The following is a 12,227-nucleotide window of genomic DNA, read 5'->3' as shown; positions in this document are numbered from 1 at the left end:
GGAAAAATTTTGCAAATATTCCTTCATTTATCAAATTCATTGAAATGTTCTCAATTTTACCCAAACTTGATGAATTTCACCCAAAATAGTTCAAATTTAGCATTTTAGTTGAGATTTGAAAATATTATTTTTTTTTTGATTTTTCGAAAAATTTTCACAGTGAAAATCCCATGCTTTTTTAAATGTAGATTTTTTCATTTTAGGTTGTCAAAAACATTTTCGGTTGCCCTAGCAAAACGGAAGCCCAGCGTAACTTTTCCCTTGGTGGAAATTCATGTTACCCTAAGGTCTGCATACCCCCTGAGTTTCATCAAAATCGGTGATTAACACCTCGGGTACACTCCTCGTTAGGCTAGGCGCCCACTGGCTCTCCGTTTCGTATCCGTCCTGCCTTCCACAAGGCATTGTCTCCGTTACGAAGCAAAAGCTTGTGGAAGGTAGTACGTAGACGTTACGAAGAGCAGTGAGCGCTTGGCCCTAGTTGACTGTCCTATCGGCTGTCTCTGATCACTATTACCATTAATATCAACATGATTTTATGGAAAGGATAAACGCGTGGAAGGAACAGATTTATTGTGTACAGACTGTTTACCCTACACGTTTCCCCTAGACGTTTCCTAGTGTCGACTTAGCCTGTCTAATCTTCCCTGACAACCCGAACTGGAGATAAGGTTTATCAGTTGTGTAAAGGTTTGTTTTTAACTCGTAGATTTCTTGGAAAAAACTAATTCTGAAGAACAAGTAAATCATAATATAATTATGTCTTCTGTTCCAAAAACGGACGTCAAATACGAAGTGATTAAACTGTCTGCTAGAGAGTTATATAACGGAACCGTACGAGCCACTAGGACTAATGTCAAGAGGACATGTCCATCTTGCAACGGTACAGCGTCTAAAGGGAGTGCCTAACCAAGTGCCGTCTCTAATTGTGATCTGTTCAGGTATTTCTAGGCGGTTGCGTATCGAATCTTGTCGAGAATGTTCTGACTCCGGATTTATCAATGTGGAAGAGAGCTACGAATTAGAAATTAAAAGAGGAATAATAATATTTATCTTAAAATGAACCGTGAACCTTCGCAGGCTCGACGCGTATTCCAATAAGCGCGAATTTCCCGTCGAATCGCTGACGTGTACACCGCATTACCGTGCAAAATTTACAGTTGGTATTACTTCGCCTAACTAGTGTTGTTAATTTTCCGGAAAAATAAAAAATTGAAACACAAATTACTTTTTAAAATTTTTTAATGTTTTTAACTTTATATCGATATAAAATGTTCAATATCAGTAAACATACTACAAAACATTAATAGTGTTACATTGTTAATCAGTTTAAACTAGTCTAGAGGTTTAGTTTTACTTTCAGATTCCAAAAAATTAGGCGAAAATACCGCTTTATTTAAATTTGTAAACAATATATTAGACTAATCATGGAATTAAAAATATTTACGGAAAATGTTCAGGAAAAGAGGCCTCGGCTATTTTCCGACTTACAACACTAGCCTAACGATGAAAAATGAATAAATAACAGTGTATAAGAATACACCATTTATATTTAATAAACATGTTTAACGGTGTAAGGATTTTAAATTTCGCCCAGCAAAATGTTTTATTTGGTACGATAGGTGTCGTTTTCGACAGTTCCTCCAACCTGATTGGTTGAGGTTTCCAAAGCTTTCTTCTTCCATGCTAACGGGGTCTTATTCACTGCCGGATGTTTGCAACGGGGCACGTATCGTCACTAGGCGACCGAGGCTTAGCGTCCAATTTCATCCGAATTATAATTAAAATAATTTTGATTGAACAAACATAAGTTAAAATATAAAAAAGGCCGGAAGTAGTGGCGTACTCCTGTAATCCCAAGCGTCTGGGAGGCGGAGTTTGTGGATGTCCGTTTGAGAAAGACCACCAATCCCCCCACGGGTGTCCTCACCCCTGTCCCCACGTATCCCCCCGTTGGCGTGGCCGTTACACATATCTCGCCCTGATTAATCAAATGGACGAGAGGACTGAATTGTTCCACGCGTCACAATCGACTAAAAAAAATATATATTAAAAAGTACGCAAATAAATTATGTTTATCGACAGAGATTGTAGAATATTAAGTAATATTTTCTTCGCCGGTTAAACTCATCTGGAGACCAATTTGAAATATTTCGCATTGCGACTACGATAGGATGCGATAGTTTACGTCATCATTTTGGTGTAATACGGTAAAGCAAAAGCATCGAAGGTGGTTTTCTTTGAAGCTAAAACTTGCTTTAGATCTGCGGGAGCCTGCGAAGGTGCATGTTACGTCCTAATTACTACAGCAGTCATTTGATATATTATTGTATTGGTCAATTTCTATATAGGAACCGTAATCGGACAAGAAATAACCTTTATCGGCCAAGGTGATCATTTGCCTGGCATGCCTTTCGGGAATCTGGTTTTCAAGGTCGATCTTTTGCCGGATTCGAAACAAGAATGGTCAGTTGAAGGGTGTCAATTGCTTCGAAAAATAAATATTCATCTGGGAAACTGCTTCTACAAGAACGGCATCACATTTCAAACTTTAGAGGCGACTAAAATTATAGTTCTCACTGTGAAAGAGTTTGAAGGTAACCTTCAAAATATTTCTAGACAAGAGTGTATTCGGGTTAAGATAGAATATGGAGTTACCTTGAAGTAAAAAAGTCTTTCTGGAGTGTAAAGTCAATACCTTTAGCATAGGCGGCAATATACCCAAGCGCGAGACAGGGAAGTGGCCAATTTGCTCGAACGTCTTTAATGACAACTAGTGGTGAAGAAATTTATAAAGAATTCGATTTTTGGGGTGGAAATCGTTTGCTTATATAATTATCCTCTTGTGCTGTATTAAATAATTGACTAGGCTAGTGATTAATTATTAAATTTGTTTTGACTCTTTACAAATTTCAGACTAAGGCGTAGAAGTTAGTCAATATTTTCCAAAATAAATAAATCGATAATTAGTTTAATTACCTTCACATCTTTTTTATAAATGCGGGTGTAATTGTGTTCCCGAATTAAAATAATAAAACTATAAAACTACTATGAATTTATCCCATCACGAAGAAAGGCCGAGATTCTGCTAATCTGCCCTGCTGTAATCTAACCTTGAAAAACACGAAAAAAGGTTCTCTAGTTCTAAATTTGTCTCAGTGATGGCAGCACTAAACGGCGTCCGACCAAAATAAAATTGAACGAAACTTTTCCACTCCGGAAAGACTTTTTATCCTCCAAGGAGTAATAATTGTTTTCATGATTGCCAGAAGATATGTCTTTAGGCTCTTTAGCGCCTGCTGCCGTCGGAAGGGGAATATTCGGGAACTGTCTTACCCACCCCCCCCCCCCCCGCCCGTAAAACGTTCAGCGAAAAGGCTCGTCTAATGAAATTTGTACACAACACTGCGTTAGCGTGTTTAAAGGCTAGCAGCTTTTTCCTTGTGTTTGTTGCTCCTAGCTATCAGTTGGCTTTCGATTCCAGCTTATGGCACTGGATGAAAACTTGGAACCACTACTTCCGTCACCTCCCCGCTGTTTAGAGCGGTTTTTCACTGAGTTCCTCGGTTTAGCCTTTCCATAAAATCATGTAGATGTTAACGGTAATAGTAAGTGTAGGTAGCTGTTGTCTCGCCTAGCAAGAAGGTGCGTAACACAGCACCGCACACAAGGAGAACGCAACCCATCAGAAGTGGTGCGGGCGGCTCAGCACCAAGCGCGGTGACTTGATGATTTGTTATTACACCCCTAGCTCAAGAGGTCTTTTAGCGCCCACCCCCCCCCCCCCGCTTGGGTTTTTCTGTATCCGCCACTGCATGAAGGGTTTGCCGCCACCCTCCTACGCAGTTAAACAGGCCACCTGTTTAAAGGCATTAAAACTCGCTAGATGACTTGGGCTGAACATGGATTAATTAACCTGACAGGGATAGTTCTCTCTAATACATTTTACTATACTACGAGTTGAAGATGTTTGTTTCAAACGAGGCTGCCAGATATTTTTGCCGTCCCCTCAATTTTACCCCCTTTACCGATACAAATCCGGAACAAGATTTCTTGACACGTCACCATCTCGAGGCGGCTTTTGGCGAATTTAATATTTTCCAACGGTTTGTTTTAATCATTTGATTCCCTTTTTTTTTTCATATTGTTTTAAGCCATTTATGTATATCACCTAATTTTTCGTTAAATTGTTTATAGGCTTTCAAACTGTAAACAAGTTTTCAATAGGTAGGCCTTGGCCTACAAAAATAATAATTTCATCAATCGCGATTGCACCCCCTTTGCAATTTTTCCCCCGTGTATCGGTAAAATCGAGACTTCCGGTCGTTGACAATTCTGGCCACCAGGGTACGTCTGGAGCAAATATTGTACCCCAGAGAACTATCCCTGTAAGGTTATTTAATCCATGGGCTGAAGGTGGTGCCTAGCTGATTATTGTTAAATTACACAGGCAAATGTGGCGGGCGTGGTTTTTCTACCGGTGATCACCAAGGGACGATAGTGCTGCCCACAGATTCTTTGTTTACCTAAATACATTCTTGATCATTATTCAATTCGCAATTGTTGATTACTGGATACCAATTTCCATTTAATTTCTTTCAGGCAGAGTCATCAGGAATGGTCAATCTTATTGCATCGAACAGAAAGGGCTGCCAGATTATTTCGTACGGCGATCGAGCGGAAAGCTGATTCTGGATTTCAGAATTCAGTTTCCCAATAAACTTGACGTAACCACGCTAGGTCTTTTAAGAGAGAAGCTTAATTGGAAATCACCAAGATATTGGAATCCTCGTCGAAAAGTTCGTTAACCATTACCACAAATTTATGTAACGCAACAGGCCTTTCAGCCCTACGTTTCAGAAACGCATTATCGACCATTTTTGACTTTTTGAGTTTGAATGCTCTTCGTACCACTTTTAGGGCGCTGATTCAAAATTTCAAGTCCGATTTTCTCTATCTGGTCTAGTATCCGAGATGCGAAAATGCAAAAACCCTTTAAAATCGAAAAGTTTCGAAAATACTCCGCAGAAACGCATTAACGACCGGCGGAAATTTGCAGAAACGCACTATGTCGTTATTAACCAATAGGTCGGTTTACAGTTCGTTCGACGCAGAGTTTGCTTTACAGGGGTAAGCAAAAACTCGGGATTTTTTTAGCTTCTTTCAATCGAGAGATGGCGCCAATAGTTCCCAAATTGTAGCGAAAACGTAATAGTGGCGCCACCTCAAGAACTTCTGAAATTAAAAACAAAATCCTAACATCAGTAGATACAGGGACGAGAAAGTGTATTGGTGGCCTCTGTTAGAATATATAACCTAAAACGACCTAAACGCAAGGAGAGTTAGTTGTAAACAAAAAAAAGCGGCGGTCACTTAATTTTAGCGGTTCAAGTGTTCAAAACAAATGGGCATTTTTTATTTACGCTCGTAGTTTTATTTTTAATTTAACATCAAAATGGTAAAAACTAACTACAATAATACTGTCCATGGTGAACCACGTCTTAACAATGGCCGCGGTTTGTTTACATCTAACTCCCCGTGAATATGAAGACGTTTAAAATCGAATTTTCCCCCCTGCTTTCTCGTCCCTGTATCTACTGTCCTTGCCCTAACAATGCGTTTCTGCCAACAGTTTTAGCCAAATATAAACGCATTATGTCAAATTATTCTGAGATTTACTTATTAGTGGGGATAGTCATTGTAATATTTAGATTGCGGACTAACCGAAACCCCGAACAACTAGTTTTCAGATTTACCTAATTACTGTAGTATTGTTATTTTTCATAAGAATTACAAAAATCGATTTATCTCGAAATGACATTTTTTGGAGAAATTGCGTAACTGAAATGTAGGGCAGTTTTCTATAAAGTAACATTGGCCTTCTTGTTTTGATGTTGCTGCTGCGTCACGAGTGACGTATCGATGACGTTTTACTACAAAAAGCCCTGTACATAAGAGTAAATTCGACGAGGCACCCTGTTTTTAAGCATAAACTGAACTGAACTTCTACGTAATTTCGTGACGAATGAGCTACATAAACACAGGTTCAGCAAGCGTAGCTTATTTTATAGAAAGGCCTAAGAATATTCAGCTGTATCATACACCCTATGGAACCATTGAGTATAGTTCTCGACACATTTTTATAGTCTACTACTGTCTATACTTTATGATGGTACCCTCTTTTAAAGCGAAAGGTGGAGACTCTTTTTCGCGTCATAGAGGGACGTGTTTCTGAGATTCGAAATGATATACTTTTAGGCGACAGTCGGACAAGATACGAACTAGGATATGCTAGTTAAATACTCATTGTGTTAGTTAAATTCGTGTTAGCGTAAATAACATAATAACAATAAGTATGACACTTTCTATTGTTAAGATAGAATATGGAGTTACCTTGAAGTAAAAAAGTCTTTCTGGAGTGTAAAGTCAATACCTTTAGCATAGGCGGCAATATACCCAAGCGCGAGACAGGGAAGTGGCCAATTTGCTCGAACGTCTTTAATGACAACTAGTGGTGAAGAAATTTATAAAGAATTCGATTTTTGGGGTGGAAATCGTTTGCTTATATAATTATCCTCTTGTGCTGTATTAAATAATTGACTAGGCTAGTGATTAATTATTAAATTTGTTTTGACTCTTTACAAATTTCAGACTAAGGCGTAGAAGTTAGTCAATATTTTCCAAAATAAATAAATCGATAATTAGTTTAATTACCTTCACATCTTTTTTATAAATGCGGGTGTAATTGTGTTCCCGAATTAAAATAATAAAACTATAAAACTACTATGAATTTATCCCATCACGAAGAAAGGCCGAGATTCTGCTAATCTGCCCTGCTGTAATCTAACCTTGAAAAACACGAAAAAAGGTTCTCTAGTTCTAAATTTGTCTCAGTGATGGCAGCACTAAACGGCGTCCGACCAAAATAAAATTGAACGAAACTTTTCCACTCCGGAAAGACTTTTTATCCTCCAAGGAGTAATAATTGTTTTCATGATTCCCAGAAGATATGTCTTTAGGCTCTTTAGCGCCTGCTGCCGTCGGAAGGGGAATATTCGGGAACTGTCTTACCCACCCCCCCCCCCCCCCGCCCGTAAAACGTTCAGCGAAAAGGCTCGTCTAATGAAATTTGTACACAACACTGCGTTAGCGTGTTTAAAGGCTAGCAGCTTTTTCCTTGTGTTTGTTGCTCCTAGCTATCAGTTGGCTTTCGATTCCAGCTTATGGCACTGGATGAAAACTTGGAACCACTACTTCCGTCACCTCCCCGCTGTTTAGAGCGGTTTTTCACTGAGTTCCTCGGTTTAGCCTTTCCATAAAATCATGTAGATGTTAACGGTAATAGTAAGTGTAGGTAGCTGTTGTCTCGCCTAGCAAGAAGGTGCGTAACACAGCACCGCACACAAGGAGAACGCAACCCATCAGAAGTGGTGCGGGCGGCTCAGCACCAAGCGCGGTGACTTGATGATTTGTTATTACACCCCTAGCTCAAGAGGTCTTTTAGCGCCCACCCCCCCCCCCCCCCCCGCTTGGGTTTTTCTGTATCCGCCACTGCATGAAGGGTTTGCCGCCACCCTCCTACGCAGTTAAACAGGCCACCTGTTTAAAGGCATTAAAACTCGCTAGATGACTTGGGCTGAACATGGATTAATTAACCTGACAGGGATAGTTCTCTCTAATACATTTTACTATACTACGAGTTGAAGATGTTTGTTTCAAACGAGGCTGCCAGATATTTTTGCCGTCCCCTCAATTTTACCCCCTTTACCGATACAAATCCGGAACAAGATTTCTTGACACGTCACCATCTCGAGGCGGCTTTTGGCGAATTTAATATTTTCCAACGGTTTGTTTTAATCATTTGATTCCCTTTTTTTTTTCATATTGTTTTAAGCCATTTATGTATATCACCTAATTTTTCGTTAAATTGTTTATAGGCTTTCAAACTGTAAACAAGTTTTCAATAGGTAGGCCTTGGCCTACAAAAATAATAATTTCATCAATCGCGATTGCACCCCCTTTGCAATTTTTCCCCCGTGTATCGGTAAAATCGAGACTTCCGGTCGTTGACAATTCTGGCCACCAGGGTACGTCTGGAGCAAATATTGTACCCCAGAGAACTATCCCTGTAAGGTTATTTAATCCATGGGCTGAAGGTGGTGCCTAGCTGATTATTGTTAAATTACACAGGCAAATGTGGCGGGCGTGGTTTTTCTACCGGTGATCACCAAGGGACGATAGTGCTGCCCACAGATTCTTTGTTTACCTAAATACATTCTTGATCATTATTCAATTCGCAATTGTTGATTACTGGATACCAATTTCCATTTAATTTCTTTCAGGCAGAGTCATCAGGAATGGTCAATCTTATTGCATCGAACAGAAAGGGCTGCCAGATTATTTCGTACGGCGATCGAGCGGAAAGCTGATTCTGGATTTCAGAATTCAGTTTCCCAATAAACTTGACGTAACCACGCTAGGTCTTTTAAGAGAGAAGCTTAATTGGAAATCACCAAGATATTGGAATCCTCGTCGAAAAGTTCGTTAACCATTACCACAAATTTATGTAACGCAACAGGCCTTTCAGCCCTACGTTTCAGAAACGCATTATCGACCATTTTTGACTTTTTGAGTTTGAATGCTCTTCGTACCACTTTTAGGGCGCTGATTCAAAATTTCAAGTCCGATTTTCTCTATCTGGTCTAGTATCCGAGATGCGAAAATGCAAAAACCCTTTAAAATCGAAAAGTTTCGAAAATACTCCGCAGAAACGCATTAACGACCGGCGGAAATTTGCAGAAACGCACTATGTCGTTATTAACCAATAGGTCGGTTTACAGTTCGTTCGACGCAGAGTTTGCTTTACAGGGGTAAGCAAAAACTCGGGATTTTTTTAGCTTCTTTCAATCGAGAGATGGCGCCAATAGTTCCCAAATTGTAGCGAAAACGTAATAGTGGCGCCACCTCAAGAACTTCTGAAATTAAAAACAAAATCCTAACATCAGTAGATACAGGGACGAGAAAGTGTATTGGTGGCCTCTGTTAGAATATATAACCTAAAACGACCTAAACGCAAGGAGAGTTAGTTGTAAACAAAAAAAAGCGGCGGTCACTTAATTTTAGCGGTTCAAGTGTTCAAAACAAATGGGCATTTTTTATTTACGCTCGTAGTTTTATTTTTAATTTAACATCAAAATGGTAAAAACTAACTACAATAATACTGTCCATGGTGAACCACGTCTTAACAATGGCCGCGGTTTGTTTACATCTAACTCCCCGTGAATATGAAGACGTTTAAAATCGAATTTTCCCCCCTGCTTTCTCGTCCCTGTATCTACTGTCCTTGCCCTAACAATGCGTTTCTGCCAACAGTTTTAGCCAAATATAAACGCATTATGTCAAATTATTCTGAGATTTACTTATTAGTGGGGATAGTCATTGTAATATTTAGATTGCGGACTAACCGAAACCCCGAACAACTAGTTTTCAGATTTACCTAATTACTGTAGTATTGTTATTTTTCATAAGAATTACAAAAATCGATTTATCTCGAAATGACATTTTTTGGAGAAATTGCGTAACTGAAATGTAGGGCAGTTTTCTATAAAGTAACATTGGCCTTCTTGTTTTGATGTTGCTGCTGCGTCACGAGTGACGTATCGATGACGTTTTACTACAAAAAGCCCTGTACATAAGAGTAAATTCGACGAGGCACCCTGTTTTTAAGCATAAACTGAACTGAACTTCTACGTAATTTCGTGACGAATGAGCTACATAAACACAGGTTCAGCAAGCGTAGCTTATTTTATAGAAAGGCCTAAGAATATTCAGCTGTATCATACACCCTATGGAACCATTGAGTATAGTTCTCTACACATTTTTATAGTCTACTACTGTCTATACTTTATGATGGTACCCTCTTTTAAAGCGAAAGGTGGAGACTCTTTTTCACGTCATAGAGGGACATGTTTCTGAGATTCGAAATGATATACTTTTAGGCGACAGTCGGACAAGATACGAACTAGGATATGCTAGTTAAATACTCATTGTGTTAGTTAAATTCGTGTTAGCGTAAATAACATAATAACAATAAGTATGACACTTTCTATTGTTTTAATGCTTATTACTAGGGTGGGGTGGCGGAGTGGCTAGCACTTTCGCCTCGCAGCCGGAGCAGCCGGGTTCGACCCCAACTTGTGGCACTGGGTAGAAAACTCGTAACAAGTTGAGTTTGCAAGTTTTCTCCCCACATGAAAAAAGGGGTTTCCCCCGAGTTCTTCGGTTTCCCCTTTCCATAAGTACCTGTAGAGGTTAACGGTAATAGTGAGTGTAGGGAGCTGTTGGCTCGCGTGGCTTGAAGGGCTTGTCCCCACCATCCTACGCATTGTAACCCGACCACCTGAATTGAAGACTTTAAAAGTCGCTTGATGACTTAGGCATAAGGTGGTGCCTTGGCTATTAGCCTAGCTTAGCTGATTACTTCTTAGCTTAGCTGATTACTCTTTTTTCGACACTGACATTCTCGCCAGGCTCCGATTTGGAACGGGTCTGACTCAATATCGCAGCCGAGTCTCTGTGCCGTGGATCTGTGCTAAGAACTAAACTAAGATTGCGCAGTAACTCTGAAAATCAGATTATAAGTAATTTTCATACTTATATTTCTTATGTTACTTATGATGCTACTAATTAAAAGACATGGACATTTGTAGGTAGCATCTCGTTTGCAGCCACAAATTTTAATTTAAAAATACTTTCGGTTCTTTAAACATTAACTGAATTTTAAATGTTAATAGTACATCTTAGCAACGATTACGCAAGCTTGGGAAATCGAATATTGCGTAAACGAGGTGCGAGAGATTAGGTTGGTGACGGACCAAGATTTGAAATTGGAACAAATCCCACCGGAGCCAAATGAAACGGTAATAACCTCTATCAGTGTCAGAAATGAATTAATTTGAAGTTCCCTTATTTTTTTACAGTTAAACTTTTTCAGTATAATTTGGAACCGCTGTATTGTTTCTTAATATTTTAGATTTAAATAATTATTTAAATAAAGGTAAATAATGTATTTGAGCCATTAAATGAATAATTCCAGATGCTGAATGTAATTACTACAGACTTCTACTTTTATATAAAAATAGAATAGATTTTCTGATTTTGAAGAATGTATTTATTTTAGTACTATCATAAGTAACATAACAACAATCAGAATGACACTTCCTATTGTTTTAATGCTAATTTCTTGAGCGAACCTATTTTTGACCCTGGCATTCTCGTCAAGCTCTGACTTGGTCTTGCACTCGAGCTCAGACCTGAGTAGTCTGATATCGTCTTAGGCATTATAAGCCTAACAATAAAATTAATTCTTTATGAGCTAAACAATAGAATTAATTTAGTATAAGCCTAACAATAGAATTAATTCAGTAGGAGCATAAAAATGTAATTAATTATTTATGAGCTTAACAATAGAATTAATTCAGTGTGAGCCTAACAATAGAATTAATTCTTTATGAGCCTAACAATAGAATTAATGCAGTATGAGCCTAACAATAGAATTAATTTCGAACGAGCCTAATAATTTAATTAATTCATTATGAACCTAAAAATAGAATTATTTCATTATGAACCTAACAATAGAATTAATTCAGTATGAGCCTAAAATATAATTAATTCATTGTGAGCTAAACAATATAATCAATTCAGTATGAGCCTAACAATAGAATTAATTCAATATGAGTTTAACAATAGATTTAATTCTTTATGAGCTAAACAATAAAATTAATTCATTATGAGCCTAACAATAGAATTAATTTCGAATGAGCCTAATAATATAATTAATTCGAAACAATTAATTTAGTATGAGGTTTGCGAAATAATTAATTTAGGATGTGTTTGTTGCTCCTATACATGCTAGCGTCCATTTAAACAAGAAAGCCAATTTTATATATAGAAAGGCAAATTGCCCCCTCGCCTACGGCCTTGTTTGATTTCCATTAAAAAAAGAGAGGTTATAAAAAGCATACTTCTTTTATATCAAAGGATGAAAGAAAGAGTTGGTTTTTGAAACTGTAGCCGTATCAGGTTAGTCTTAAGACCTGTAGGAGCTGCCAATTCGTTTAAGAAAATTTTCCCTTCACCACCACAGGCAAAAAAAATCTAAAAATCGAAATATCGGAAAATTTCAGTCGCCAGTTGACGAGAAACGGGAGGGGGCTCAAAGTAAGGGA

General features: G+C 38.3%; 1 protein-coding gene and 1 long non-coding RNA gene across 3 annotated transcripts; both read left to right on the top strand.

Annotated features, from left to right (window-relative positions):
- Positions 1 to 696: 696 nt before the first annotated feature.
- LOC149944112 (dnaJ homolog subfamily A member 4-like) lies at positions 697 to 6,320 on the top strand. Of its 2 annotated transcripts, XM_090174946.1 has the most exons (4): positions 697 to 883; positions 942 to 1,040; positions 2,355 to 2,597; positions 4,603 to 6,320. In XM_090174946.1, the coding sequence occupies exons 1-4, from the start codon at positions 760 to 762 to the stop codon at positions 4,806 to 4,808; spliced, it is 672 nt and encodes a 223-aa protein (XP_090031072.1). In that variant the 5' UTR covers positions 697 to 759; the 3' UTR covers positions 4,809 to 6,320. The 2 variants fall into 2 exon arrangements, with proteins under 2 accessions (XP_090031072.1, XP_090031073.1); XM_090174947.1 differs by lacking the exon at positions 942 to 1,040 and having other exon boundaries at positions 697 to 941; positions 2,352 to 2,597.
- A 2,026-nt stretch (positions 6,321 to 8,346) lies between these two features.
- LOC149944111 (uncharacterized) lies at positions 8,347 to 11,110 on the top strand. Its single transcript, XR_016480867.1, has 3 exons — positions 8,347 to 8,539; positions 10,794 to 10,919; positions 10,980 to 11,110. It is a non-coding gene; the product is annotated as an uncharacterized LOC149944111 (long non-coding RNA).
- The last annotated feature ends 1,117 nt before the right edge of the window (positions 11,111 to 12,227 follow it).

The sequence above is a fragment of the Leiobunum rupestre genome, chromosome 5 (assembly GCF_980474605.1).
Source record: "Leiobunum rupestre chromosome 5, qqLeiRupe1.1.hap1, whole genome shotgun sequence".
Taxonomy (NCBI): Eukaryota; Metazoa; Arthropoda; class Arachnida; order Opiliones; family Sclerosomatidae; genus Leiobunum; species Leiobunum rupestre.
Note: the sequence above shows the minus strand (reverse complement) of the source record. Positions and strands in the feature narration are given on the sequence as shown.

What these genes read in the sequence shown, in the direction of transcription:
- LOC149944112 (XM_090174946.1), top strand. Translation starts at nt 760, where the DNA reads ATGTCTTCTGTTCCAAAAACGGACGTCAAATACGAAGTGATTAAACTG. An exon ending in GACATGTCCATCTTGCAACG is followed by an intron (nt 884 to 941) that starts GTACAGCGTCTA and finishes TGATCTGTTCAG; the next exon opens with GTATTTCTAGGCGGTTGCGT. An exon ending in CACTGTGAAAGAGTTTGAAG is followed by an intron (nt 2,598 to 4,602) that starts GTAACCTTCAAA and finishes AATTTCTTTCAG; the next exon opens with GCAGAGTCATCAGGAATGGT.